This window comes from Eublepharis macularius, chromosome 12 (genome assembly GCF_028583425.1).
Source record: "Eublepharis macularius isolate TG4126 chromosome 12, MPM_Emac_v1.0, whole genome shotgun sequence".
Lineage (NCBI taxonomy): Eukaryota > Metazoa > Chordata > Lepidosauria > Squamata > Eublepharidae > Eublepharis > Eublepharis macularius.
This window is the reverse complement of record NC_072801.1, coordinates 16,421,899-16,447,919: the sequence shown is the minus strand read 5'-3', so window position 1 is coordinate 16,447,919 and position 26,021 is coordinate 16,421,899. Positions and strand designations below refer to the sequence as shown.

The 26,021-nt window shown below is 43.1% G+C and overlaps 2 protein-coding genes across 4 annotated transcripts; one reads left to right on the top strand and one right to left on the bottom strand.

Annotated features, from left to right (window-relative positions):
• Positions 1-210: 210 nt before the first annotated feature.
• On the bottom strand, positions 211-15,441 carry LOC129340437 (syntaxin-11-like). Of its 2 annotated transcripts, none has more exons than XM_054995240.1 (2): positions 15,410-15,441; positions 211-1,303 (listed from the first exon to the last, which is right to left on the bottom strand). In XM_054995240.1, the coding sequence occupies exon 2, from the start codon at positions 1,296-1,298 to the stop codon at positions 429-431; it is 870 nt and encodes a 289-aa protein (XP_054851215.1). In that variant the 5' UTR covers positions 1,299-1,303; positions 15,410-15,441; the 3' UTR covers positions 211-428. The 2 variants fall into 2 exon arrangements, with proteins under 2 accessions (XP_054851215.1, XP_054851216.1); XM_054995241.1 differs by lacking the exon at positions 15,410-15,441 and adding an exon at positions 13,943-13,960.
• Positions 15,442-21,944: 6,503 nt separating this feature from the next.
• On the top strand, positions 21,945-25,569 carry MRPS34 (mitochondrial ribosomal protein S34). 2 transcript variants are annotated; one of them, XM_054994850.1, is made up of 4 exons: positions 21,945-22,019; positions 23,750-24,073; positions 24,249-24,291; positions 24,879-25,569. In XM_054994850.1, the coding sequence occupies exons 2-4, from the start codon at positions 23,756-23,758 to the stop codon at positions 25,163-25,165; spliced, it is 648 nt and encodes a 215-aa protein (XP_054850825.1). In that variant the 5' UTR covers positions 21,945-22,019; positions 23,750-23,755; the 3' UTR covers positions 25,166-25,569. The 2 variants fall into 2 exon arrangements, with proteins under 2 accessions (XP_054850825.1, XP_054850827.1); XM_054994852.1 differs by having other exon boundaries at positions 22,009-22,098.
• Positions 25,570-26,021: the final 452 nt, after the last annotated feature.

The window sequence follows — 26,021 nt, the reverse complement described above, 5'->3', positions numbered from 1 at the left end:
TATGCCCAAGCTGTGGCTTTATACACAGTTAGCAACTGCAGCCTCCTCCCATCTCTTCTTTTTCACGCCTTTCTACAATCAACAAGAAAAAGACAAAGAGCAACACAACAATTTCCTTCATATAGTAACCAAAATAAATAGTTTATACTTTTATTTGTGGAATATATACAATAATATACATATAAAAATAAGCATCTTATTTATAACTAAGTGTGTATCAGAACTCTAGAATCATGGGTGTACAACAGTGGTCTAAAATATACTATCTAGACTCCTGTTCCTTTATAGTTCTTTAGTTTCATCCTCTTTTCTTTCCTCCAAGAAAGTGGCATTGAACTGGCTATGATACTAGCAACTTTATTATAAAATGTATAGTAATTTGAACACTCCCCACAGTGTTGATCTAGAGATTTAAAGGCAACCAGTAGTTACCATCCCTTAAAACATTTTAAACAATAGCAGACGATTGTCCGGAATGGATGTTTCCTCCTATATTCTAGGGCTCTTCTCACTTCACCTTTTGCTTCTCCAACATAGTCTGCAACATTCTGCACATTGAGCTCAATAACATTAAACGTGTCAGCCTGCTCTTCCACCAACAGTGCTACTTGGAAGAATAGCTCGTGGACCTCCTTTATTCGACACTCCAACTTCATTAGCTCTTTGTGCCGGGTCTCTATCTCATTCAAGGCTGAACGAGTTCCCTTGATATCAGACAGAAGGTTCTCAGAGAAAACATCCCACCTGCCTTGGTCAATCATGTCCTCTATTTGGTTCCCAGACACATCCTTGCCCATGATCTCTAGCTGTCGCTGAATCCTATTCTTGCAGTTATCCCGCTGGTTCATCTCTGTCTCGTTGTATTCAAACACAGCCTCTTGAAAAGTATGCATTAGATCAACATAGTGGTCCTTTGATACACGGGCTATGATAGAGCTGGAACCATATTTTGTTTCTGCGTCTTCGCTGAAGTCTCTCAAAGCCTGAAGTTTCCTGTGGATTTCTTCTCCACGGGCCTTTATGTCTTTTGCAATTGTGTTAGTATCACGTTTAATGCTGCTGAGGCGGCGCATAGATGTAAGAAAGCGGGCATTTTGTTTGCTCAGACGACGAACATCTCCTTTCAAGTGATTATTGTTTGTTCGGATTGCTTGAATGTCTTTGTAAAGATTTGCTAAGGCATAATCTGTCTCAAACAGAAGGGTTTCACGAGATAATTGGAAGCCATCATCTGTATTAGGAGTATGTTGGCCATAAAGCCTTGATAGCTCATGAAGCTCAAAGAGTCGGTCTCTCATTTTGTCTAGAGGCAAGAAGAAAAATACAGAAATAAGTAAAAACATGAAGTTTTTCTTACATGGCCTAAACAGAAGGCATTAGGATTGATATTTTTTACTGGAACTAGGGAGCAAAGTAGCTTTTGGACATTATGCAATGCTGTAAATCCCATCTCCTGTTTATAGTTTAGAACATTTGTCTATGCTCCATTACAGCAACAAGAAGGAAACATTTACGTCATGATTTAACATTGAATGGTAGATCATCCAGAAACATTGAAACAAAAACTGAAACACTGATGGAGGCAAGTCCATCAGCCTTAAAAGGCAAGCCAGTTTGATTCAGAAGTGGCATTTCCAGGGTCAGTGGTTTAAAATTAAAGCTTTGCAGGAGTGGACGGACTTAATAGTGCAACACCAAAACTAACAACATTTCTCTCAAAGGATTCTATAATAGTGAATTATACAAAAAATGATAGACATATATGGATCTCTCTCTCTCTCTCTCTCTGTCTCCAGGATGAAACTTGGTTCAAACTGTGTGATCTAAGCTGAACCAAAAAACCCCACCAGTGTTTAATCCCCTGCTCTTCCCCTCAGCCTTTTTGGTGTACTCTGTAAATCTATAGATGCATACCTACACATAATCATCAAAGACCATGAGGTGGAGAAAGTGGAGAGTGAATAACTTCTCCTATCATGCTAAAACTTAGGGATACCAAATGAAGTTGATGGGTAGTAAATATAGGATAGCTAAAAGAAAATACTTCTTCCCTCTAAGGGTAATCAACTGAGTTGAATTAGTTGTCACGGAATGTAGAGGAGGCCACTTATTTAGTCGGTTTTTAAAATAGAACTGGATGAAGTTATGATAGATAGGCCTCTCAGGGGCAAGGACGGCAGGGAAGAAACTCGTTTGAAGAAAGCAGCATTCTAAATACCTGTGCGGGAGGCCAACAAGGGAAAGCTGTGGCCTCATTGCCATTCCTGTGAGCCTTCAGAAGCCATCTTGCGTGAAACAGGATACTGCTGGACCATTGATCTAACTCAGCATGGCTACTCTTTATGTTTACACTCAGCATGGAATTCATCATGTCTAACACACAATGCTTTCCCTACAACTGATGCCCATACAAGATGCTTTCCACACCTCACCTGAATTATTGTACAACCCACTCCCAGGTTGTACTCCTAGGCCGATTCCAGATGGCCAGAAATTGCGGTTTTTCTGCGGAAATAATCGCTTACTGGCCACACGTTCACTTTCGTCTCCATCCGCTTTGTCTCGCAGCGTGCTGTGCCATCCCGCTTCCGGATGTTCGCATGGCCAACTGAGGTACCCGGGATTGGTTGTTTCCTCCCCGTCACAGTTGATGTCGGGGGCCTTCATTGGTTCGCATTTCAGTTTTTTTAAAAAATTTTTTTACGTGTTTTGCGCAAATGCGCAAATGTGCAGGTATGCGAATACGCAGCGTCAACTTTTGTGCATTTGTGCGCATTTGCGCAGTTCGATGTGCGCAAACGTGCAACTGCGCAAATGGCACCCGGTTTTAAAAAAAAAATTAAGGGAATATTGTTGCCGGCCGGCCGGCAAAGGAAGGAGGGAAAGGGGAGGGCCTCTCCACGGCGACGAAGCGTCCAGAAGTGTGCAAACCCGCAATATGGCGTTCACACCATCTGCTTCTGGAGCGCAACACAGCGCCATGAACCGGAGGTAAGCAGGGACGGGACATTACGGGTTTTTACGAGTGAGGTCGCTGGAAAAGCGAAAGCACTCGCTTTATTTGTGCCCGTCTGGAATCGGCCCTAGACTCCTGGGAACAGCCCCCAGCATATACTTGTTCCCCACGACCTTGTTCCCATTCATTGATATCCATGTAAACGCATAAAAGTTCCCTGAAGATATGATCAGCACAGGAAGAAATAAAAGGGATGCCCAATTACTATGGAGATGGTTTTAGTTCTTGGAAAATTAAAAAAGAATTCCTCGCGTACAAGGAACATCACACTATTGATATTAAAATGTGTGCTAGGGAAGTGTCATTAACAAGGCTTTAAATTATCCTATGCCTTGTGGAAAGTTCCTGTGCAATAACATGAATACTAGGCAGGCTTGAGGCACAGAATTGCATGAGATTTGCACGTGCAGGAGAAGCTTTCAAAACAGTCTCCCAGTGTCACTTCTACATTGTTCTCAACTTCAGAGGGAAACTAGTAGTCATAAGATCTGAATGAAATAGCTTCCATGTGAACACTGAATCATAGCCACGAGCAGCATTTGTGGAATATGTGCAAAGAAGACTTAGAAATTGCTACAGGAGATGTTGCAATCACATCACAACCACAGAAATACCAAGAATACCTGGGCCGATTCCAGACGGCCCTCTGCAATCTGAAACGTCGTGCGTCGTTGCGTGGAAAATGCAAAATATCGTGTTTTCTTGTGCGAGTTTTGCGCGACCTCGCGCAAAACTCTCGCGAGAAAACGCGATATTTCGTGTTTTCCGCGCGACGACGCGTGACAACGCGTGACGTTTCGGATTGCAGAGGGCTGTCTGGAATCGGCCGGTTAGTGAACTGTTTCCACAGTACTGGCTTTCAACAGATCACATATGAGGTTCTAAACTAAAGAAATGTAAAAGCCATGAAAATCTGCATAGCATATCTAGATGCAAAGAAAATGTCTACCATGAATGTCCAGGGAACCTCATAGGGGATGGAAGATAAGATAGGCTCCCTACCAAGAGTAGACTTCAAACCCTTTGCAGGAATAGCTTGTGAAAGGACTGGAAAAAGCAATAGTAGGGCTAGATAAAGGGGGGGGGGGGTTGGGAGCAAAGAGAATAAAACAACAACAACAACAACATTCAATTTATATATCGCCCTTCAGGACACCTTAATGCCCACTCAGAGCAGTTTATAAAGTATGTCATTATTATCACCACAACAAAACACCCTGTGAGGTGGGTGGGGCTGAGAGAGCTCCAGAGAGCTGTGACTAGCCCAAGGTCACCCAGCTGACTTCAAGTGGAGGAGTGGGGAATTAAACCCGGCTCTCCAGATTAGAGTCTCAGGCTCTTAACCACTGCACCGAACCTTTGTCTTTCATCGTGTCTGCCCTAACTATACTTCTGCTGCAAATATCCATGGATCCCAATTTGGGTTTTTATGATATTGAAAATATTAGTTTTCACTAGGGTTGCCAGGTCTTCTTGGCAACCAGTGAGAGGGAGCCAGTACTTACCAGGCTTCACCCTTCATGAATGCACACTCCTGGCAAGGGTGCGATGAGACCACTTCTGGAAGTGATAGCATCGCATTGAATAGTGGAGTACTCCCATATTTCATGCAGGGCTGATTCTTTATGAATTGGCCTGTTTGGGGCAGAAATCACCTCTGTGCAAAATTCAGAAGTACTCCTGCAGTCAACACAATAACATCACTTCCGGAAGTGATGTCATCACGCCTGCTGGGGTGTGCACACTGCCTGTTTGCCCAGGTTGCCTCCTGGTGGCAGAAGATCACCAGGCAGCTTGCCACCTCTCACCAATTGCCAGCAATCCGCAGGCAGAGGGGAAAATCACTGAGTTTGCCTGCCATTGGCAGGTACCCGGCGAGCCTAGTTTTCATGGTTAATCCAGTGTGATGCATTATGCTTCAGAACTATTTTTTTCTCACACTTGAGATGAACCCCTCAAAGGCTTAAAAGTGGTCTGCCATTACAAAAGTATCAGTTGAATTTTATGCTACAGTCAGTGGAATCATGCTTGGCTAATATTTATACACAATGCAGCTTTAAGTCAAAGTGACATGAATTGATTTATTTTAAAGCAGTTTAGAGTTAATGGCCTGTATCCTGTATGAAACTTTTCTCCAATCAAAAGGAGCCTTACTCAAACTTCAGCAGCTCTTCTGCTGTGGAACAGCCACTTAATCTGGACGAGGGTTTCAAACTTTGCTGATCAGAGAAGAAAGATACAGACCAGGGGTGTGTGTCTGTGTGTTTGCAATTGACCTAAAATGCAGTAACTTAAACCAAGCTAATTTGGGGAAAGGTGAAATGCCTTGAGTACCTATTTGAAGAGAGTGTTGCAAGTAAAGAGAATTAAAAGAAGCTGTGAAGAGTTATTTTGTAAATATATTTTGTACTTTCTACGAACAATTAACCTCAGACCCTGTTCAAGAATACCAAATGGAACATAGTAGGATTGAAGGAATTACCCACACACATACAGGAACAAATCTATATGGACACTCCACATGGGCAAGAAGCACTGGAGGAATTGCACCAGGCCTTCAGCAACTTCCACCCCACCATCAATATGACCATGAATCAATCTACACAGGAAGTACATTTTCTAGACACCACTGTACAAATACATGACAGAACCTTAAAAGCCACATTATACTGGAAACCTACTGATCAGCAAACATATTTACATGCCTTCGGTCACTATCCTAAACACACCAAACAATCCCTCCTCTGCAACCAAGCGCTATGTTACAGCTGCATCGGTTCCAATCCCTCTGACAGAGATTGTCACCTGCAGGATCTACAACAGATATTTTTGGAACTACAATATTCACCTGATGTAGTAAGGAAACAGATCAACAAAGCCAGAATGATACCAAGTGATAACTTGCTACAAGATAGGCCCAATTGAAATAACAACAGAACACCACTGGTGGTCATCATATTCAGATCTCAGCTCAACCAGTTCAACACATCATCAGTGCCTTGCAACCTATGTTATACAAGGATACTTTTCGCTCACAAGCATTGGGAGGCAAACCTTTTCTTGCCCACAGACAGCCCATAAACTTAAACAGCTTCTCACTCACAATAATGTACTTCATGGCACAGTCTCCGGAACCAAGACTTGCAATAAACCAAGATATCAACTATGTCCCTGTATTCACTCCCACAACAAAATCACTGGATCTAACAACACTAGTTATATCATTCTTTTGTTCACCTTCCAACATTATTTATGCGATTAATTGTCAGCAATGCCCTTCCACTCTCTCCTTTTGACAAAAAGATCGGTCCCTACGCAAAAGAATAAATAGGCATAAATCTGACACTGAAAATCACAACGCTCAAAAACTAGCGGTTTGAGTTGAATCTGGAAAATATGCATTAAACTTTCTAACGAGTAATGTTACAAAAGAACAAGAAGAACTCTTTCAGTATACAGTGGCAGCTGTGGGAGAACTATATGCAGCAAAATGGAAGACAGAAGCTTGCCCTAATATGCCTGAGTGGATAGACACACATGCATCGATGGCTAAATTAGCTGTGCGCATAACAGACCAATATTGGAATTCCAGAACAAGTGGAATGATTTCTTTGATTACCTAGCTCGAAACTAAGAAAAACTAAGAGTAGTTAATATGGAAATAGAATAATCATAACATAGAGCCCTTAAAAACATTGAGTATAATTTATGGAAGAGATGACTGATTAAAAACTATTGCTATTAAAGTTTAGACATAAGCAATCAAGGAGAGGGAGAAGAAAACTTTTACATAAGCAAGTTGTGTTGTCACATATTTTGAATATATTTTTCTGTTGTAGCTCAAATGTAGTTCTTTGTATATGCTGTATACGTTTCTATGCACTTTCTATTGTCATTTCTATTTCTTTTTCAAATAAAACTTTATTTAAAAAAAGAAAAGAAAATCACAACACCCCAAAACTAGTGGAAGAACATTTTAACGATCCAGGACATTCCACTAGTGACCTAAAAGTGGCTGTCCTCAAAGAAGCTTCAAGGACTGATTACAATGTGAGATTGTGAACGTGAGTTCATTTACAAGTTCCAAACAATAGACCCCATCCCACCTCGAGACTGAATAGAGACATAGAATCTTTATCTCGCTGCAGATGCTAATTTCTGCTCTAATCTGCACTGCTTCTTCACATCCTGACTCCTGTCTTTGCTTCATCCCTCCCATCTCTTACCTGGGATGTAAAGGCTCAGGGATCGTCTCTCCTCACTGTATCTGAAGAAGGGAGCTTTGATTCTTGAAAGTTTACACCCTGAAAATCTTGTTGGTCTCTAAAGTGCCCCTGGACTCAAATCCCGCTGGTCTACTGCAGATCAACATGGCTACGTACATGAAACTATTTTTAAACATGTTGTCCTTTGCAAAGCTGAAGATCTGTTACACAGCTAATGGACCTTCTATACTTAAGATGAAATGTTTAAAAATGCATATAAATAGTTGTGTCTGCTAGTGCTAAGAGAATACATTTGTTAAAGTTCACTCATAAATCAGATAAACATTTACCTTAGAAAAAATAATGCTGATGAATTATTTCCCCTCTGAGAAACCAGTTACATTAAAAACTGTTCCTGAAATCATAATGGCTAACTGCATAATATTGGCATGTAAGTATGTGTCCAGATGTACATCCTTGAAACGGTGGAAGCATACACACCCACACATTATGTTCCTGCATACAATCATCTCCCAAGGAAAACTGGTTATGCACATCCGGGATAGAAAGTAGCTGTGCGTTGCACTGAACAGCTGTGAGAATGTGACACCACAAAAACTCCTCTTCCCAGAAGCAGTTTTTCTACTGTATTGTCGAAGGCTTTCACGGCCGGAGAACGATGGTTGTTGTGGGTTTTCCGGGCTGTATTGCCGTGGTCTTGGCACTGTAGTTCCTGACGTTTCGCCAGCAGCTGTGGCTGGCATCTTCAGAGGTGTAGCACCAAAAGACCGAGATCTCTCAGTGAGAGATCTCTCAGTGAGAGATCTTCAGAGGTGTAGCACCAAAAGACAGAGATCTCTCAGTGAGAGATCTCGGTCTTTTGGTGCTACACCTCTGAAGATGCCAGCCACAGCTGCTGGCGAAACGTCAGGAACTACAGTGCCAAGACCACGGCAATACAGCCCGGAAAACCCACAACAACCATCGTTCTCCGGCCGTGAAAGCCTTCGACAATACATCGGCATGGGGAGAGATTAGTAATTTTCAATGGAGATTTTGTAGAACACAGGCAGAGTAACTCTTTCATCCCCTTTCCAAAGTATCTGCGCATGTGTTATGGAAGTTGCAAGATGGACTTGAACCACTTCCTGCTTTCCTTAAATGTCTACTGGCTACAAAACAAGAACATGCCCATTTCTCCTCTCCTTAGGCATATATGGCACTCTTTGAGAAGGAAGAGTGAGTGACAACCACATCATGCTAAGCCAAAATTTGTAGACACCCAAACTACATTCTAGAAGTTCTAGGCGAATGCTGATGAGCCCACAGCTTGTATTGCTCTGTTTACAACAGTGTTTAAATTTAGGATTTCCTACCTGGTGACACCTGGTCTAGTCAGACAGGATTCACAAGTAATTAGTAATTGGTGCCTTAGTTTATATGAAAAACAAGAACTGTTAAATAAAACTAGTCCAGCAGGCCAGCCAGTGTTTGAAGTGTCCCTTCAGGGTCAACAAACAATATATATTATTTTCCAGGGCCGTTTCCAGACGGCTTACCTGCCTCCGGAACGTTGAGCCATCTTGCGGAGAAAACGTGAAATATCGCGTTTTCTCGCGCGAGTTTTGCGTGACGTTGTGCAAAACTCGCGCGAGAAAACGCGATGTTTCGCGTTTTCCCCGCAAGATGGCGCAACGTTCCAGAGGCAGGTAAGCCGTCTGGAAACGGCCCTGGTCTCAAGTGCTTCTGCAAAATCATTTTTGGGGGTGGGAGGGTGCTGCTTTCCTGTTAGAGATAAGGCGGTATTAGCTCCAAATCTGCAGCAGACACAAATGGAGGGATGGGAGGAGTTGGGGGCTTGCTGCAATGGGAAGAGGTGGAAGCCATATTTGTTTTCTGAAATTCTCTGTTTATGCAATAGTAATACCTATCTATCTATTGAACATCCAGCTATATGAAGGCTTCATGAAGGACCCTCTCTGCATCCCTCCTTGCAATCCTTGAGCGGCATTGTAGGCTGCACCTAAAGATTATTCCTAGAATCTAGTGCCAAAATATCATCATCCGTTTCTTTCGGCAACCCTTAAACATACATACACAAGTTGTGTCATGTGAATCAGACAACACAGCCTCTAAATTTCTATGTTAACCGCTACTTAACTCATAACAGCTAAACAGTGGAGTATGTAGATTAAATTACTCAACACTGACACAGCGTTATAAGTGCATTATCCGAGTACTCGTGACATTATCCCTACCAGGCATGTACTGTCAAGTGACTGTAAGGTTCATGATCACAATATTCATGAGTGCTAATTATATCATGAAACTAAAGTTATCAAGTGAGTAATAACACAAGATTTCTAGTTACCGATCGCAAACTCCCAGACCATCTCAGATTCTTTTTCCTTCATTTATGCCTTATATTTTCCATTAACAATAATTTATAACACAGGAGTTTCTGGAGATGGTGGCATGCCAGTTGTCAAAGCAATGGGGCTAATTCTGAGTTCCTCTTGCTCTCTCTCCCCAGGCCATATGATTGCCAACCTCCAGATGGGTCCTGGAGATATCCCAGAATTACAACTGATTTCCAGACAACACAGATCAGATCCCTGGGAGAAAATTGTTTCTTTGGCATTATATTTCCTCTGCAGGCTTCGCCCTCAAATCTCCAGAAATATCTGCCTCCCCATGAAAGAAAATGTTGGATCCATGGGGACCTTGCAGAGTAGCTCTAAAGGCATGATTTAACAGGTATTTCTTCTGGAAAGAAAGATGTTACATTAGATTTTGTTCTTTCCCTTCCCAGCCATTCTAAAGTAGTACAAGAAGTATGACTGAAAAGATTTTTTTTCAAAATAGTTTTGTGTATATTGCAAACACGGTTGCAATTTGGTGGGGGAGTGAGTAACCCTAAGCTTATTGGAAGGTCAGGATAAGTACTTTGAATGAATGAATGCTACAGCAAAAGTTTATAAAGGACTGTATGTAAAGATAGTAGCTAAGCTACGAAGTTCCTTCTGAAAGATGACACTGTGGGGGAAATAGTGTCTTACCATTACATAATCAAACTGCAGGCACCTACAACTTCTTTTAAAATGCTACACTACAGAAATACCAAGACTGCACAGAAAAATTACAAATCCTTTCAAATCTGATTCACCTATAAATAATAGTATTTGCTCACTTTGTATTTTGTCCTTAGCACAATAGGTAATTGCTAACTCAAAATACAATCTAATAAAGAAAGTCAGCAGCTTAAATTTTGGGAGGAAACAAGCCATCACACTTAGTTTTTCAGTCACCTACTTACCCTGTTGAAATACATAGCTGCTGCTACAACATGTCAAAAACTGATCTTCAGATTTGTGAGGAAAAAAATACATCAGTTAATACTGTGATTAGAATCTGGAAAAGCCCTGTCTATTTAAAGTTACATTATGGTTAAGTGTAGCATGGTGCAGAGAGCGCAACTGCAAGGATCTTAGGGACACAGTGCACCTTTTGTCCTGTTCCTATATTTCATCCCTGTCACATCGCCAAACGATGGCCAGCCTATGAAGAACAGGCATTAAACTCATTAAAATGGTATCTTATACTAATAACCAAGTGGCCCTGATCTGACAATATTTAAATCAAGATATTGGAACCATGAAAGGACAAGATGGGTCTTCCTACACGTCTGAAAAATGCCCTAGGTTTGCAGAAAAAGCTGAACAAAAACTCGGGGGGGGGGGGGGGTGTTAAAAAAGCAAAAATGATAAAAGGAGAGCCTGTAGATTTAATCAGATGCTCTCTGTGGCTGTTGCTAGTCAACCATAACAGTTCAGCCAGTATTCCATGCTTGATTTCTGTCCAGAACAAGAAGAGGGAGTGGACAAGGCCCTTTCCATGAGTCCTTTGAGGACTCATTGGGATCAGGCCCAGAAGCAACCACCAGGCAAATTGCTACCACATTACCAGCATGACTCACCCAGGCCTGGATGCTTGCTACTATTCAACAGCAGCCACTCTCAACAAAAGCCAATGCAGTATAGTGGTTAGAGTTTCAGAGTATGATCCAGAAGACCCAAGTTCAAATTACTACTCTGGTGCAGAAGCTCACTGGGTAGCTTTGATCCAGTCACACACATTCAGCCTAACCTACCTCTCAGGCTTGCTTTGTGGGTAATATGGAGGCAAGGAGAATGATGTAAGCTGCTTTGGGTCCCAATTGTGGATAAAGGCAGTATATAAATGAAGTACATTAAGAAATATAGGTAAGATGGGGGCAGATAAAAGGTAAGTTGTTTGGTGGATTTCAAGGAGAGAAGGACATAAGGAAAGGTGAGCATATAGAGGCTGCCAGGAGAAGAGAAAGAGGAAATAGTGTAGGGAAGGGGATAAAGGGAAAACTAGAATACCCCCCTCACAAGTCCTTGCAGGTTCCCCACCACACAGCTGGGCCTAGCTCAGCCGGCACCACACAACTGGGCCATAAAGGAGAGGCTGTCGGGAAGAAGGGAAAAAGTGAAGACAGTAGGGAAGACAAAGATGGGTGGGAGGGAGAGAAAGAAGCAGGAAAAGGAGGAGAGGCTATGGGGAGCTGGGAAAGGAAAGAAGACATGGGAGGGGGAGAAATTGTATGCCCCTGCAAGTCCTTGCAGGGCCGTTTCGAGACGGCTTACCTGCCTCCGGAACGTTGCGCCATCTTGCGGGGAAAACGCGAAATATCGCGTTTTCCCCGCAAGATGGCGCAACGTTCCGGAGGCAGGTAAGCCGTCTGGAAACGGCCCAGGTCCTCACTTGTGATTTACTATTTCTCATAGCAATAAACAGCAAATGTTCACTTATTGGCAGAAAGAATGGGGTATACTGTGGTGTGGCAGTTAGAGTGGGGAAATCGGGCCACACCCCACAGCGGGCCAATTCAGCACCCTGGTGAGCATGGGAGTGCTCCCAGGCTGCCCCTTGACCTTCCTGGAAGTGCCATCATTGCGCAAGCTGGGAGCGTGCACACACGCGAACAGGAACCCATGAATGTAGAAAGGTAAGTGCCAGGCCTCTGAACTCCCGTTGGGGGAGTCAGGGGACCTGGCAACCCTGGGATGGGACCATGAAAACTTACACACATACAGCTATGACAGAGAGCAGTGGGAAGAGACCGCAATGGCATCTATATACAGCCTCCTGGTACCCTCCGCTGTTGCCACCACTGTTCACCTTTTCCTTTATCATACCTACATGAAACCACACATGCAACAACAATCAGAAGTGTCCCCCCCTCATAACACAGAATCCCCCCCACACACACACACACAATACAGCTACAACATGGCTCAGGTGAAAAAAGGAGGGCTTTTAAAGGACCAGGCAAGAGATGTAGAGCTTATCGTGACACTGTTTAGATGTTCACGTTTAATTGGGGGAGGGGCTGCATTTCATGTGGGCAAAAAATCCCTGTGAGGAAGTGGCCTTGATTTCTGAATTGGTCCTGTGATTTTAAGGTTAGGAACAGTTTTGAACAACTATTTTCTTTTTATTCTAGTACTGTTTTGAACGTAACTAGCAGAGAATTACTGAAAAGTGCTACACAGACTTGATGCCTAACTAGATGAAACACTACAAAATGCCTGAGCAGAACCAAAACTACCCCCCCCCCAACACACACACACCAAGGAAAAAGGAGGAGACGCCTGCCTTTTTTCATTCCAAGGCAAACAGCAGATGTGTGAGGCAGAAGAATCAGTTTCAATTTCCCAGTCAATGCAAGGGTAAAAAACCTCAACCATGCTTTCCTCATGTGGTCCAATGCATATTAGGGCAGCACATCAATGTATCTATATTCTCAACATAGTTCAATCTGTGGATACTTAAAGCCAGAGACTGGGGCCATGGACAGATCCTTCTAGAAACCTCAGAAAAGGCCAGGTTTGCTGAAAAATCTGAAATCTAAAAAAAAATTCATTGAGGGTTTAATGATAGAAGCTGCACCTGCTTCTAAAAGGAAGAGGCAGGGCCCTTTCCAGGAGTGTTTTGGCTTTTGAGGGACTCATTGCAGCTAGGTCTGGCAGCAAACACTGGGGAATGTGCTACCATGCAACCTGCATGATTTACCCAGGAGCAGCTGTTAGAGAGAGTTAGGCCTGTAGCCTTCAGACACTCATGACTCTCATGAGGCCATGTCTCACATTTTAGAAAACTCTTGACCCCTGAAGTTCTTCCATGTCTGCACATTCAGAAATACTGCACTAAAGCAAGAAATCAACTGAACGCTACAAATATCTGGGATGCAGAGAAGTCACAAAAGATAGATTAAAACTACAAATTAAGATTTGAAATTGGACTGCAGTTTTAACACCAAACTGAATTTCTCCTCCAAGCTGAGCTTATTAGAAGAGCAGCAGTTTTGTTAAGGCTTCTAGTCTACAACAAAGTAAGGTAAAGCGGGGGTGGGGGGCTCTGTTTTAGAGATGCTTTGTTGGTTTTTATGTTTGGATTATATCCCGTCCCCTTTATATATGGCAGAACAAGTAAAGCTACAGCAACTTGCCAATATCAGTTTTTCCTAGGAGGTATCCCACTAAATCTTGCATCCACATAACTGTACTTCAAAGACAGAGTTGAAAGTAGATTACAAGCTTTCTCTGGACTGCCTAGATCTCTGAGTTCATAATATCATATAACCACAAAAAGTTTGATCCAGGTTTTCCTTGAAAAAAAAATCAAAGTGACTTACATGTGTGTTTCTTCAAGCACTGAGCAGGTCTATCTCTACACCCACTTCAACAATCCAATATCAAGTGCTTTGGGACCATTCACTAAAAACAGGATAAATAAAAGTCTACCAGGTCTCCATATCTTACATACACCAAAATAAGTGTGGAATGTTAGTTTCATTTTATTGTACTCCTACAAAGACTGCAACCCTGTGCACACTTAGTTTAGAATATATCATGAGGAACTCGGTGAGATTTACATCTGAATAAAAATTCTTCAGATCAAGGTTCCCAGATTGTAAAAGTTTATGCAAAATGACAAAATTTGCATTAACTTTTTTCTTTGTAACTGAACAACATGGTTTCTTGCAACGTCTGTTTCTTCTAACAATTACCAAATTTAGCCATCCAGGAAGAGGATCCTAGAATTATAGGAAATGACCTAGCATTTAATGATGGGACCTTGCTATGGAGGCGAAAAGGCACCCAACCATAGGTAACACTACCCAAGGTGGCTTCTACTGTGCCAGTTCTGTTGATACAAGGACTGTGACATTTTTCTTTACTTTTGCTCTCTGCCCTAGAAGGGACTGGTATCTGGAGACAGATCTGAATTATATCTGGTTTTTTAACATTCAAAGGAAAACTGGCCGCTGTATTTTTGTCCCTACATCTTTTGGTACAACAAACTTAATTTTTGTTCCTAGTACATTTCATCTAATTAAGTCTGCATCACACTTCCTCTTGTTCCATTTTAAAGCTGTGACAGTCTCCACGGCCCTGCTTTTCTCTCATGCCCAACATCATCGCCCTCCTTTTAAAATGTAATTTAAAAGAAAAGCTCTGGTGAACTCGAAAGCTTTCTCACTTCTCTATAATGTTTCAGTTAGTTCCTATCAACTCCCGGCGCCCCAGGCCAACAAGGGCACCTACAATTTCCAGTCGATCGGGATTTCTCTCTATATAAGAGATTACTAGAAGCACTACTGGGACCCCGAGACCCCCTTCTTACTGGGTTATAATTAAAAAACGCACACAAAAAGAAACAATCATTAAAAGTATTCCGTTTCCTCCACAGCCTCATAATCACTAGCCGCCTGCTTTGGAGGAACTTTGCAGCCTCTTCAGTATCTGCCGCGTTAATTTGTTCCTCAGCTTAAATAGAAAAGAGCCAAACTACAAGTGCCGTCTTACACAGGTTGGACACTTGTCAGCTTCCCTCAAGTCCACGCAGCAACTAGGCGAAGGCTTGCCGCCCGAGTTCCACCCATCGGTCGCATAAAGGCGATCCTTTCAAAGATGCTCTTGAAATGCCAAAGCGCTTCCCGCTGCCAGAAGACAGGAGGCACCGTTTCAGGCGTTATTTTTCTATTTTAGACAAACTGGTGGTGCAGGGGAGACCAAGACAAAACTCGCTCTAGACCTTTCATCGTCTTAAACGACAATGCACAACCACACTGCGCCCCACGCAAATTTGAAGGACTTACCATAGCATAGACCAAGACGCGAGGAAACCGGCTCGTCGTTCCACAAGGAGTGCGCGGCCACGGGGATAACTTCGTCAACTTAACCCTCCTGGGAGTTTCCCCCTTTCTTGACTCACCCCGCCCCTTGGTCCCTCCTCCTTGTAGCCCATTGGTCGCCCTGGTTGCCTTTTTTTTGCCCAAGATAATGAGCGATGTTGAGGTATGGGGATACTCGTGAGCAGCAGCCTGATGAGAAGACACGTAACCGTTCCTTGATAACACTGGAAATAATGACAGAGCCGTTGAACGTGCCCTAGAAGCCAGTGTGCAAGACCAGGCATCCTGGTCTTGCAGCTTGGCTCTCCGACTGCTGTCCAATGGACTTTTCAACTGTCACTTGTCCAACTTTCCGCCAAGCTGCCTACATTTCCCATCAAAACTTGAGGGAAGCTGACAAGTGTCCAACCTGTGTCAGGCGTCACTTGTGGTCCTGCTCTATGTCAGACCCGCCTGAAATTCTTGGCAGAGTTTCCCCTCCTGACCTGATCACTGACCTTTTTTTGTTTTCAAAAGATGTGGCATCTCAGATTGAGTACCTCAGGTTCTGTTGTAGAATTCTTTTCATATAAGATGTGCAGTTTCAAAGAAAAGATGGACAGGGAAGTGGACCCTGGCTGGTCATGTTTATTTTTTATTTTTTATAGTTAGTCTATTTCACTGAGACCCAAGGCAGATTACACAGTCCAACTGAATACAATATAATCAACAGCGAGGACATTCATGGAGAAACATACAGTATGATCCACAGTCAGGACAGATAAAATAGGGCACAGGGGCAGAAAATGTTAAAGCAAGCATAAAGCAGAAGAAAGTAAATCCAGGATCCACATGGATCCTAGGTTTTTTTAAATAGGAAAAACACAAATGAAACATCAAATCACATATCACAGCCAGGTCCATAGATTGAAATATAAAAAACACAGATCCAAAAATATTTGGCACTGCCACAGTGAAAAAACATGAATCTGAGATACGGATTCTCATGAATTCATATGATTTGTATATTGAAACAAAACAAAAAGGCTGTCATATTATATATCCTGTCCTAGTCTACAGACAGCAACAAAACAATCATACATGCTTTTGTGCGCAGCCACTGCACAGAAACATGCTAAAAAAGCACAGATCCTCATGGATCCTCTTGATTTTTATGTGGGGCCACCCCAAATCCACCATACAATACCAGCTCACATCCATTGCCACAAATGGGACAAAAAAAAATCAGCCATCCACCACTTTGTGGGAACGCCACAGTGCAAACACATGGTTCAAAAGCACGGGTTCTCATGGATTCTCTTGATTTTTGCATGGGGCCACCCCAAGCCCACCATACAATCCCAGACAATGTCCGTTGCAACAAACAGCACCAAAAAATTCAGCCATCCACTGCTTCGTGGAACCACCACGCACAAAAATACAGTTCAAAAGCACAGATCCTCATGGATCCTCTTGATTTTTACACGGGGTCACCCAAAATCCCCCATACAATACTAGATCATGTCCATTGCCACAAATCGGACCAAAAATTCAGCCATCCATCGCTTCGTGGCACCGACATGAAGCAAAAACATGGCAAAAAGCCACGGATCCTCATGGATCCTCCTGAGTTTTACATGGGGTCACCCAAAATCCACCATACAATACTAGATCATGTCCATTGCCACAAATGGGACCAAAAAAACAGCCGTCCATCGCTTCGTGGCACCGCCACGGGGCAAAAACATGGTTCAACAGCACGGATCCTCACGGATCCTTTTGATTCTTTTGTGGGGTCACCCAAAATCCACCATACAATACTAGATCAAGTCCATTACCAAAATTGGGACCCAAAAATTCAGCCATCCACCGCTTTGTGGCACCACCACGGGGCAATAACATGGTTCAAAAGCACGGATCCACACGGATCATCTTGATTTTTACGTGGGGTCACCCAAAATCCACCATACAATTCTAGATCATGTCTATTGCAACGAATGGGACCAAAATTCAGCCATCCACCGCTTCGTGGCAACACCACGGGGCAAAAACTTGGTTCAAAAGTATGGATCCTCACGGATCCTCTTGATTTTTACGTGGGATCATCCAAAATCCAGCATAGAATATTTGATCATGTCCATTACCAGAAATGGGACCCAAAGATTAAGGTGTCCACCCCTTCGTGGCACCGCCACGGGGCATAAACATGGTTCAAAAGCACGGATCCTCACGGATCCTCTTGATTTTTACGTGGGGTCATCCAAAATCCACCATAGAATACTTGATCATGTCCATTTCCAGAAATGGGAACCAAAGATTAAGCTGTCCACCCCTTTGTGGCACCACCACGGGGCAAAAACATGGCTCAAAAGTACGGATCCTCATGGATCCTCTTGATTTTTACATGGGGCCACCCAAAACACACCATACAATACTAGATCATGTCAATTGACACAAATTGGACCAAAAAAACCAGCCATCCACCGCTTCGTGGCACCACCATGGGGCAAAAACATGGCTCAAAAGCACGGTTCCCCATGGATCCTTTTGATTTTTAAATGGGGCCATGCAAAATCCACCATACAATACTCGATCATGTCCATTGCCACAAAAGGGACCCAAAAATTCAGCCATCCACCTCTTCATTGCACCGCCATGAAGCAAAAACATGCTACAAACCCACGGATCCTCATAGGTCCTCTTGATTTGTACACGGGGTCACCCAAAATCCACCATACAATACTCAATCATGTCCATTGCCACAAAAGGGACCCAAAAATTCAGCCATCCACCTCTTGATGGCACCACCACGGGGCAAAAACATGGCTCAAAAGCACGGATGCTCAAGGATCCTCTTGATTTTTACATGAGGTCACCCGAAATACACCATACAATACTAGATCATGTCCAATGACACAAATGGGATCAAAAAAACCAGCCGTCCACCGCTTCGTGGCACCACCACGGGGCAAAAACATGGTTCAAAAGCACGGATCCTCAGGATCCTCTTGATTTTTAAATGGGGTCATCCAAAATCCACAATAGAATACTCGATCATGTCCATTTCCACAAATGGGAACCAAAGATCATAGCTTTTGAATCATGTTTTGCGCTGTGGCGGTGCCACAAAGCAGTGGATGGCTAAAATTTTCTGTGCCATTTGTGGCAATGGACATGATCTGGGATTGTATGATGGATTTTGTCTTGCCCCATGTAAAAATCGAGTAGATCCATGACAATCCGTGCTTTTGAATTGACTTTTTCCACCGTGGCGGTGCCGCAAAGGGGTGGATGGCTGAATTTTTTGGGTTCCATTTGTGGCAATGGACACGATCTGGGAGTGTATGGTTATTTTGGGTGTCCCCATGTGAAAATCAAGAGGACCCATGAGGATCTGTGCTTTTGAATTAACTTTTTGCACTGTGGTGGTGCCAAAAAGGAGTAGATGGCTTGTTTTTTTGGTGCCATTTGTGGCAATGGAAATGATCTTGGACTGTATGGTGGATTTTGGGTGGTCTCATGTAAAATTCAAGAGGATCCATGAGGATCCATCCTTTTGAATATTGTTTTGTGCTGTGGAGGTGCTACAAAGCCGTGGATGGCTGAAGTTTTTGCTGCCAGTTGTGGCAATCGACATTATCTGGGATTGCATGGTGGATTTTGGTTGGTCCCTTGTAAAAATCAGGAGGATCCATGGGGATCCGTGCTTTTTATGCTTGTTTTTGCTCCATGAGCATGCCACAAAGCAGTTGGTGGCCCCATGGGTGACCCCATGTACAAATCAAGAGGACCCATGAGGATCCATGGGTTTGTAGCATGTTTTAGCTTCATGGCGGTGCAATGAAGAGGTGGATGGCTGAATTTTTGGGTCTCGTTTGTGGCAACGGACCTTATCTAGTATTGTATGGTGAATTTTGTATGATCCCATGTAAAAATCAAGAGGATCCGTGAGGATCCATACTTTTGAACCATGTTTTTGTCCCATGGCAATGCCATGAAGCGGTGGATGGCTGAATTTTTGGTCCGATTTGTGGCAATGGACATGATCTAGTATTGTGTGGTGGATTTTGTATGGTCCCACATAAAAATCAAGATGATTCGTGAGGATCCATGCTGTTGAACCATGTTTTTGCGCCGTGGTGGTGCCATGAAGCGATGGATGGCTGCATTTTTTGGTCCCATTTGTGACAATCGACCTGATCTAGTATTGCATGGTGGATTTTGGGTGACCCCGTGTAAAAATCAAAGAGGATCCATGAGGATCCGTGGATTTTTAGCATGTTTTTGCTTCATGGCGGTGCCACAAAGAGGTGGATGGCTTAATCTTTGGTTCCCATTTGTGGAAATGGACATGATCGAGTATTCTATTGTGGATTTTGGATGACCCCGTTTAAAAATCAAGAGGATCTGTGAGGATCCGTGCTTTTGAACCATGTTTTTGCCCCGTGGCGGTGCCACGAAGCGGTGGACGGCTGGTTTTTTTGATCCCATTTGTGTCATTGGACATGATCTAGTATTGTATGGTATATTTCGGGTGGCCTCATGTAAAAATCAAGAGGATCCTTGAGCGTCCGTGCTTTTGAGCCATGTTTTTGCCCCGTGGTGGTGCCATCAAGAGGTGGATGGCTGAATTTTTGGATCTCATTTGTGCCAATGGACCTGATCTAGTACTGTATGGTGGATTTTGCATGGCCTCATTTAAAAATCAAGAGGATCCGTGAGGATCTGTGCTTTTGAACTATGTTTTTACCCCGTGGCGGTGCCACAAAGGGGTGGACAGCTTATTGTTTTGGTCCCATATGGACATGATCTAGGTTTGTACGGTGGATTTTGCATGGCCCCATTTAAAAATCAAGAGGATCCTTGAGCGTCCGTGCTTTTGAGCCATGTTTTTGCCCCGTGGCAGTGCCATGAAGTGGTGGATGGCTGAATTTTTCGGTCCCATTTGTGGCAATGGACATGATCTATTATTGTATGGTGGATTTTGGGTGACCCCACGTAAAAATCAAGATGATCCGTGAGGATCCGTGCTTTTGAATCATGTTTTTGCCCCGTGGCGGTGCCACGAAGTGGTGGATGGCTGAATTGTTGGTCCCATTTGTTGCAATAGACATGATCTAGAATTGTATGGTGGATTTTGGGTGACCCCACATAAAAATCAAGATGATCCGTGTGGATCCGTGCTTTTGAACCATGTTTTTGCCCCGTGGTGGTGCCACAAAGCGGTGCACGGCTGGTTTTTTTGGTCCCATTTGTGTCATTGGACATGATCTAGTATTGTATGGTGTGCTTTCGGTGGCCTCATGTAAAAATCAAGAGGATCCATGAGGATCCGTGCTTTTTGAGCTTGTTTTTCTGCCGTGGCAGTACCACGAATTCGTGAATGCGCGATTGTTTCATTGCTCTCTGTAGCCTGGGACATGATCTAAAATATGACAGCCTTTTTGTTTTGTTTCAATGTAAAAATCATATGAATTCATGAGGATCCGTGTCTCAGATTCACGTTTTTCCACAGTGGGAGGGCCAGATATTTTTGGATCTGTGTTTTTTATATTTCAGACTGTGGACCTGGCTGTGATTTGTGATTCAATGTTTCATTTGTGTTTTTTCCTGTTTAAAAAACCATAGGATCCGTGAGGATCCACGTGGATCCTGGTTTTACTTTCTTCCCACCACTGCTGCTGCCGGAAAATGTGCCCACAAGACACACAGCGTCAGGAAATCCTGGCCACAACCCCCACAAAATAAGTCTGAGAACGCAGACGCATTTCACAGAACCTGTTGAACCGCACACAATGTTCCTCTCACAAACGAAATCCCATAACCTAGGCATAGCTAACTAACCCACCACAAATTTCCGAGGAAGCGCTCACAGAAGTGCCATTAACTACCATTAAAGGATCGCAACGCTAGTTTGCCTTCATTTGGTTGCTAAAAAGACACCACTTCAAAATCACCACGCAATACTCTCCACTCCCCCCCCCCACACACACACACAAAGAGAAACCAGACCAACCCATTCTCAAAAATAAGGCATGTGGGCTAGTTAAAACCAACCGTGCTTTGTTGTTTTTGAAGTTGGCTATAAGCTGGGGAGGGGAGATTGGAAGGGCCATCAGAAAACCTTTCGCTTCTCTCGCTTTCGCTGCCTCCCCCAATCCCCATTCAAACTGCAGAAAGAGGAATATAGAGGTAAGGGAGACTTCAACACTTCCGATCAAAAACCACCTTGATTTGAAACGACGCACCGCCCAGCTACACCCGGCTTTCGCAAGTGACCGGAAGTTAAGATCACGCGTTAATCTACTTTTTCTACCTCTTTGGTCCGGTGCGCCTTCATGAAGGTTCCCTGCGGAAACTTAGGACACCATCTCGGCTGTTCCGCTCAGCATCAGTTGCTCAGAGCGGAAAACAAGCAGACGGAGCAAGACGGGGGCGAGAGAGCGGCTGCTGTGGTGAAATTTCGACGCCTGGGTGCTCTGCTTGTTTCACTTTGAAAAGGGCGGAAGTGTTGCCCCCCGGACGATATAGTGGGATGGACGGCTCTTCCTCAAGCGGCAGGAACAGGCGACGGACGTAGCGAGCGCATAAAGAGGTGAGAAGCTACGATCACATTGGTGGGAGAGTGTAGTTTTGACTGGGACCCGCAATACTTGTGTGCAAGAGAACCTCTGGTAAGTGCTGCTTACGCTGGGATCAGGCGCTCTGCAATGAGGAAAAGTGCCCCTGCACTTTATTAAAAATATAGGAGATGGGCAGTGCAATGCTAAACTAATTTAAGCCCATTGAAATCAATGGACTTTGAAAGGTATAATTCTGTTTAGGAGTGCACCGTTCGCCTCTATTGTCTGTGATCCTTTTGCTGCTTGGGGAGCAAAAGAGATGAACAATGAACATATTTATGTATGTAGTTACATTTTTATAGTCTGCCTTTCTCACAGAGACTCAAAGTGGATTGCACAGTGTAAGTTAGTACAGTCATTTACAAGGACATTCACTAAACAATGTAATAGTGTCTACTAATGCAAATTTGCAAGGATTTAAAACCAGCAGAAATCTAATACAGAGTTGGATAAATGCTGAAACAGCATAAGCAATTCTAAGACTGATACAGTAAACAACATAAAACAACCTAGAACTGTCCAGTATGGTCATACACGAAGCAACAGATAGTACATAGTAGTAAATGATAAGGAAAAAAAAATCCCTAAAGGTACTCTGCATTCAGGTTACTTTTCCCAACATTAACTAAGACACTAAAAATTCAGTGATCCATAAAGATGAGTTTTATTATAACAAAACCCAGATGCAATGCCATGTTCTGACATATGCATAAAAATAGTCTTATATACTTTTTTTACAGCTAATTGTTTATAGAATAAAAGATCAAAGGTTAACACAGGGTTTAAACAATTCTTTGGAAATGCTGTCTTTAGCAATGATGGCACCTGATGGGTCTGGATGACAAGACAGGAAATACTTCTTGATATAAACATGTCAAAAGGTTTGGCACCTTCTCTTATTTGGTTTTTACAGACTGCTTTTCCAAGGCTATATTTTGATTAGTAGAAAGGAAAATAAGAGATGTTAACATTCTTGTAAAGTTACCCTGACTTTCTGACTATGAGACTGCTTAGCTAAGGGAGAATGTTCCCCCAAATGCATGCAGGCCTGCTTCAATAGCACCCATAATGGATGAAAGATTAAAAATTCCCTAACAGTAAAGTCTATAGTACCTGTCCCTTGACCGGTGCATCCCTCTGAGACCACTTCCTTACAGTACAGCCCTCCTATCTGAGTAAAAAGCCCTCTTGAATAAATCAGTTTTACATCATTTGCAGCGAGCCAAGAGAGTGGAGACTTTCCAGCCCTTTCCAGGTAAGCTGTTCCATGAGGTGTCTGTGACCCAACAATGCGTGTGATTTTGCCTACATTGCAAGTGGCACCTGTACATGGAGACATGCTGGGTGACGGTCTCTCTCACACACATAGTGTAACCTACCTCACAAAGCTGCTGTTTGCATGGTTTTTCAGTTTTGTATTCTTAGTCCTGTTCCATTCCTTGGATGTCCTATACTCTATGATTAGTGCGGTTTTTCCTCTTTCTGTATTCTCTAAGCTGCCTTGAGTGTCTGCGAAAAAGCTGGGCTATAAATAAGTTCAATAAATAAAATGCAGGAGAGGAGAATCGTGTAAGCTACTTTAGGCCTCCATTGGAGAGGGGGGGGGCGGGCATAAATGACATTTTAAAAGATGACCACAGACACAGAGAGGGCAGCTGTATTTCTGTAGCACCAGCCTACCTTTTCCTTTGTTGTTCCACAGGCAGTCATGGTTCGCAAAAAACTTCACCGCCCCATTGCGGCCATGGCCAAGAAGGTCCGGGAGTATTGGGCTCTAAAGAACCGACCCCGAGACTCCCAACGCTTTGCCTTGGACTATGAGACCATGACCCGTCCCTTCACAGGCAAGCGCCTGCCTGTGCTGGCTTGGGAGGACGTGAAGAATGAAAACCGGCTCTTCACGCTGCTGTGTCGGCTGCACCATTTTGGCATCGGTCGCATGGTGACGCGCAAATCCTGGCTGTGGCAGTATGATGAGCCCTGTTACTGGGTCATCACCAAAGTGAAAGTGGATTATACAGCTGAGGTGAGCACCATTATTGGGAAGGTTCTTGGGAATGGGGCCTTAGATCCAGTATGACCCCTAAACTCTTAACTGAGTCAGCAAAGGTCAGCTGAAACCCCGCCAAGACTTCTTGAAGCACAAGGCCCTTCGAGATGCCTTCCTTCCTAACCAGCATTACTTATGTGCTCTGTTACAGAATATGGATCATGGACAAGCCTGGGGATACCTAACATACAGAGGTGAGGGGGAAAAAACTTGCTTTGTCCAAAGACGTCTTAACGGAGAAAGTTTAACCAAACTGGAGCCAGGATCCATCATTTTTCAGCCAACAGGGCTTGTGTTAAACTTAATTTTTTTAAAAAAAAATATTTTTCACCTGGTATTACACACTTTCAAGCATAGAATCACAGAGTTGGAAGGGACCTCTAGGGTCATCTAGTCCAATCCCCTGCACAGTGCAGGAAATTCTCAACTACCTCCCCTTCCCACGAGTCATAAGCACTAGAAACTGTTTTTCCAAGTGTAAAAACTCTATTTTGTGCCAAGTTCCAAAATCTCTGTGGGTGGGATATGTGTGTGTGTGTCTGTGTCTTTATTCTAGTGGAATCACAGTACTTCTCATTGAGTACAGGAACACCCAAAGTAATCGGTGTGAAGTAATTCAGTTCTATCACCTTAGCCAGATTTGTTGTGGGAAGCTGACGCTGTTCACATTACTATTAAATCATCCTCTTATATAAAAATGGCAGGAATATGAAACATTATACCGTACTTTAAAGAGTATGACGTGTTCATAGCTTTCTTCATTTTGATTATTTCTTGGAAGGCAAGACAGACAATGAAATTAAAGAAATCCCCAAGGTCATGTATCATGATTGGCGCATGGTTCCTAAGCACGAGGAGGAGACCTTTAAGGAATGTACGCCAGTAGAAGAAGAAACTATACGGTATGTCCCCTACCCCCCATTGCTCCGGGCTATGATCTTTGCTCAGAGACAGAAGGAAGGAAATCTGGACATGGAAGAGCCCATGCTGGACCTAGAGCTGCATACTGCCTTCCAAAAGGAGCATCTGGAAAACAATCAGAAACAAACGGAAGGGACGTCAGTGTGAAGAGCTCAGAATTTTTGTTTTCTGGATTCTTTGTATTTATGTTCATTTTCTAGAAAATCACACTAAGAATAAATCTATAATGGAAAATACATTATGCCAAATCTCCCACTTTACTAATTTTGTTCAATGTATTGAACTCTGTCATGAACTAAAGTGACTATCTGTACAGAGTTAATGCTTTTAACACCCACATGTTGAAACATGTTCGTTGTTTAAAACAAGACCAATTGATATTAATTAGACTTTCTTCCTGGTCAAGTGTGTTCAGCATTGCACTGATAATTACTGAATCAATAGCTAGAATAACGTGATTAAAGAAATTCAAAATTAATTCTGTCTATTTTTAAGCAGAGAGAGGGTTTAATTACAACTTTCAACTATAATAAAAGTATGTCCATTCCCTCTAGACGTGTTTGTCTTTAGGGTGCTACTGGATCTCGATCTTGTTCTTCGACTGCAGCTCAACTTGACTACTCACCTGAAATGATGTTTAAGACACTTTTCTTGGAGGTGTCACCCTTTGTGTTAACACAAACGCTACCCTTTTCTTAATGTATAACTTCTTAGTGAGCTAGTTTACAAAATGATGTCTAGAAAAACATTGAGATGAGTGTGAGTTAGGATTACATGCCAGAGAATGCATCCCTTATGCGCCTTCTATGGTCTGGTCTTTCCTACATTCCGCAAGGCTTGAATGAAACAGCATCTTCTATAAATAGAACAGGTACACAGTAAAAATGAGGGAATGCAATCCCTGAAAAAGAGTTAGCGTGTCAGACAAGGCTATGGAAGACCTAGTTTTGAATCTTCTCTGCCACAGACACTTGCTAGATGATCTTGGGCCAATTATACACCC

What these genes read in the sequence shown, in the direction of transcription:
- MRPS34 (XM_054994850.1), top strand. Translation starts at nt 23,756, where the DNA reads ATGGTTCGCAAAAAACTTCACCGCCCCATTGCGGCCATGGCCAAGAAG. An exon ending in AAGTGGATTATACAGCTGAG is followed by an intron (nt 24,074 to 24,248) that starts GTGAGCACCATT and finishes GCTCTGTTACAG; the next exon opens with AATATGGATCATGGACAAGC. An exon ending in GGGATACCTAACATACAGAG is followed by an intron (nt 24,292 to 24,878) that starts GTGAGGGGGAAA and finishes ATTTCTTGGAAG; the next exon opens with GCAAGACAGACAATGAAATT.
- LOC129340437 (XM_054995240.1), bottom strand. Translation starts at nt 1,298, where the DNA reads ATGAGAGACCGACTCTTTGAGCTTCATGAGCTATCAAGGCTTTATGGC.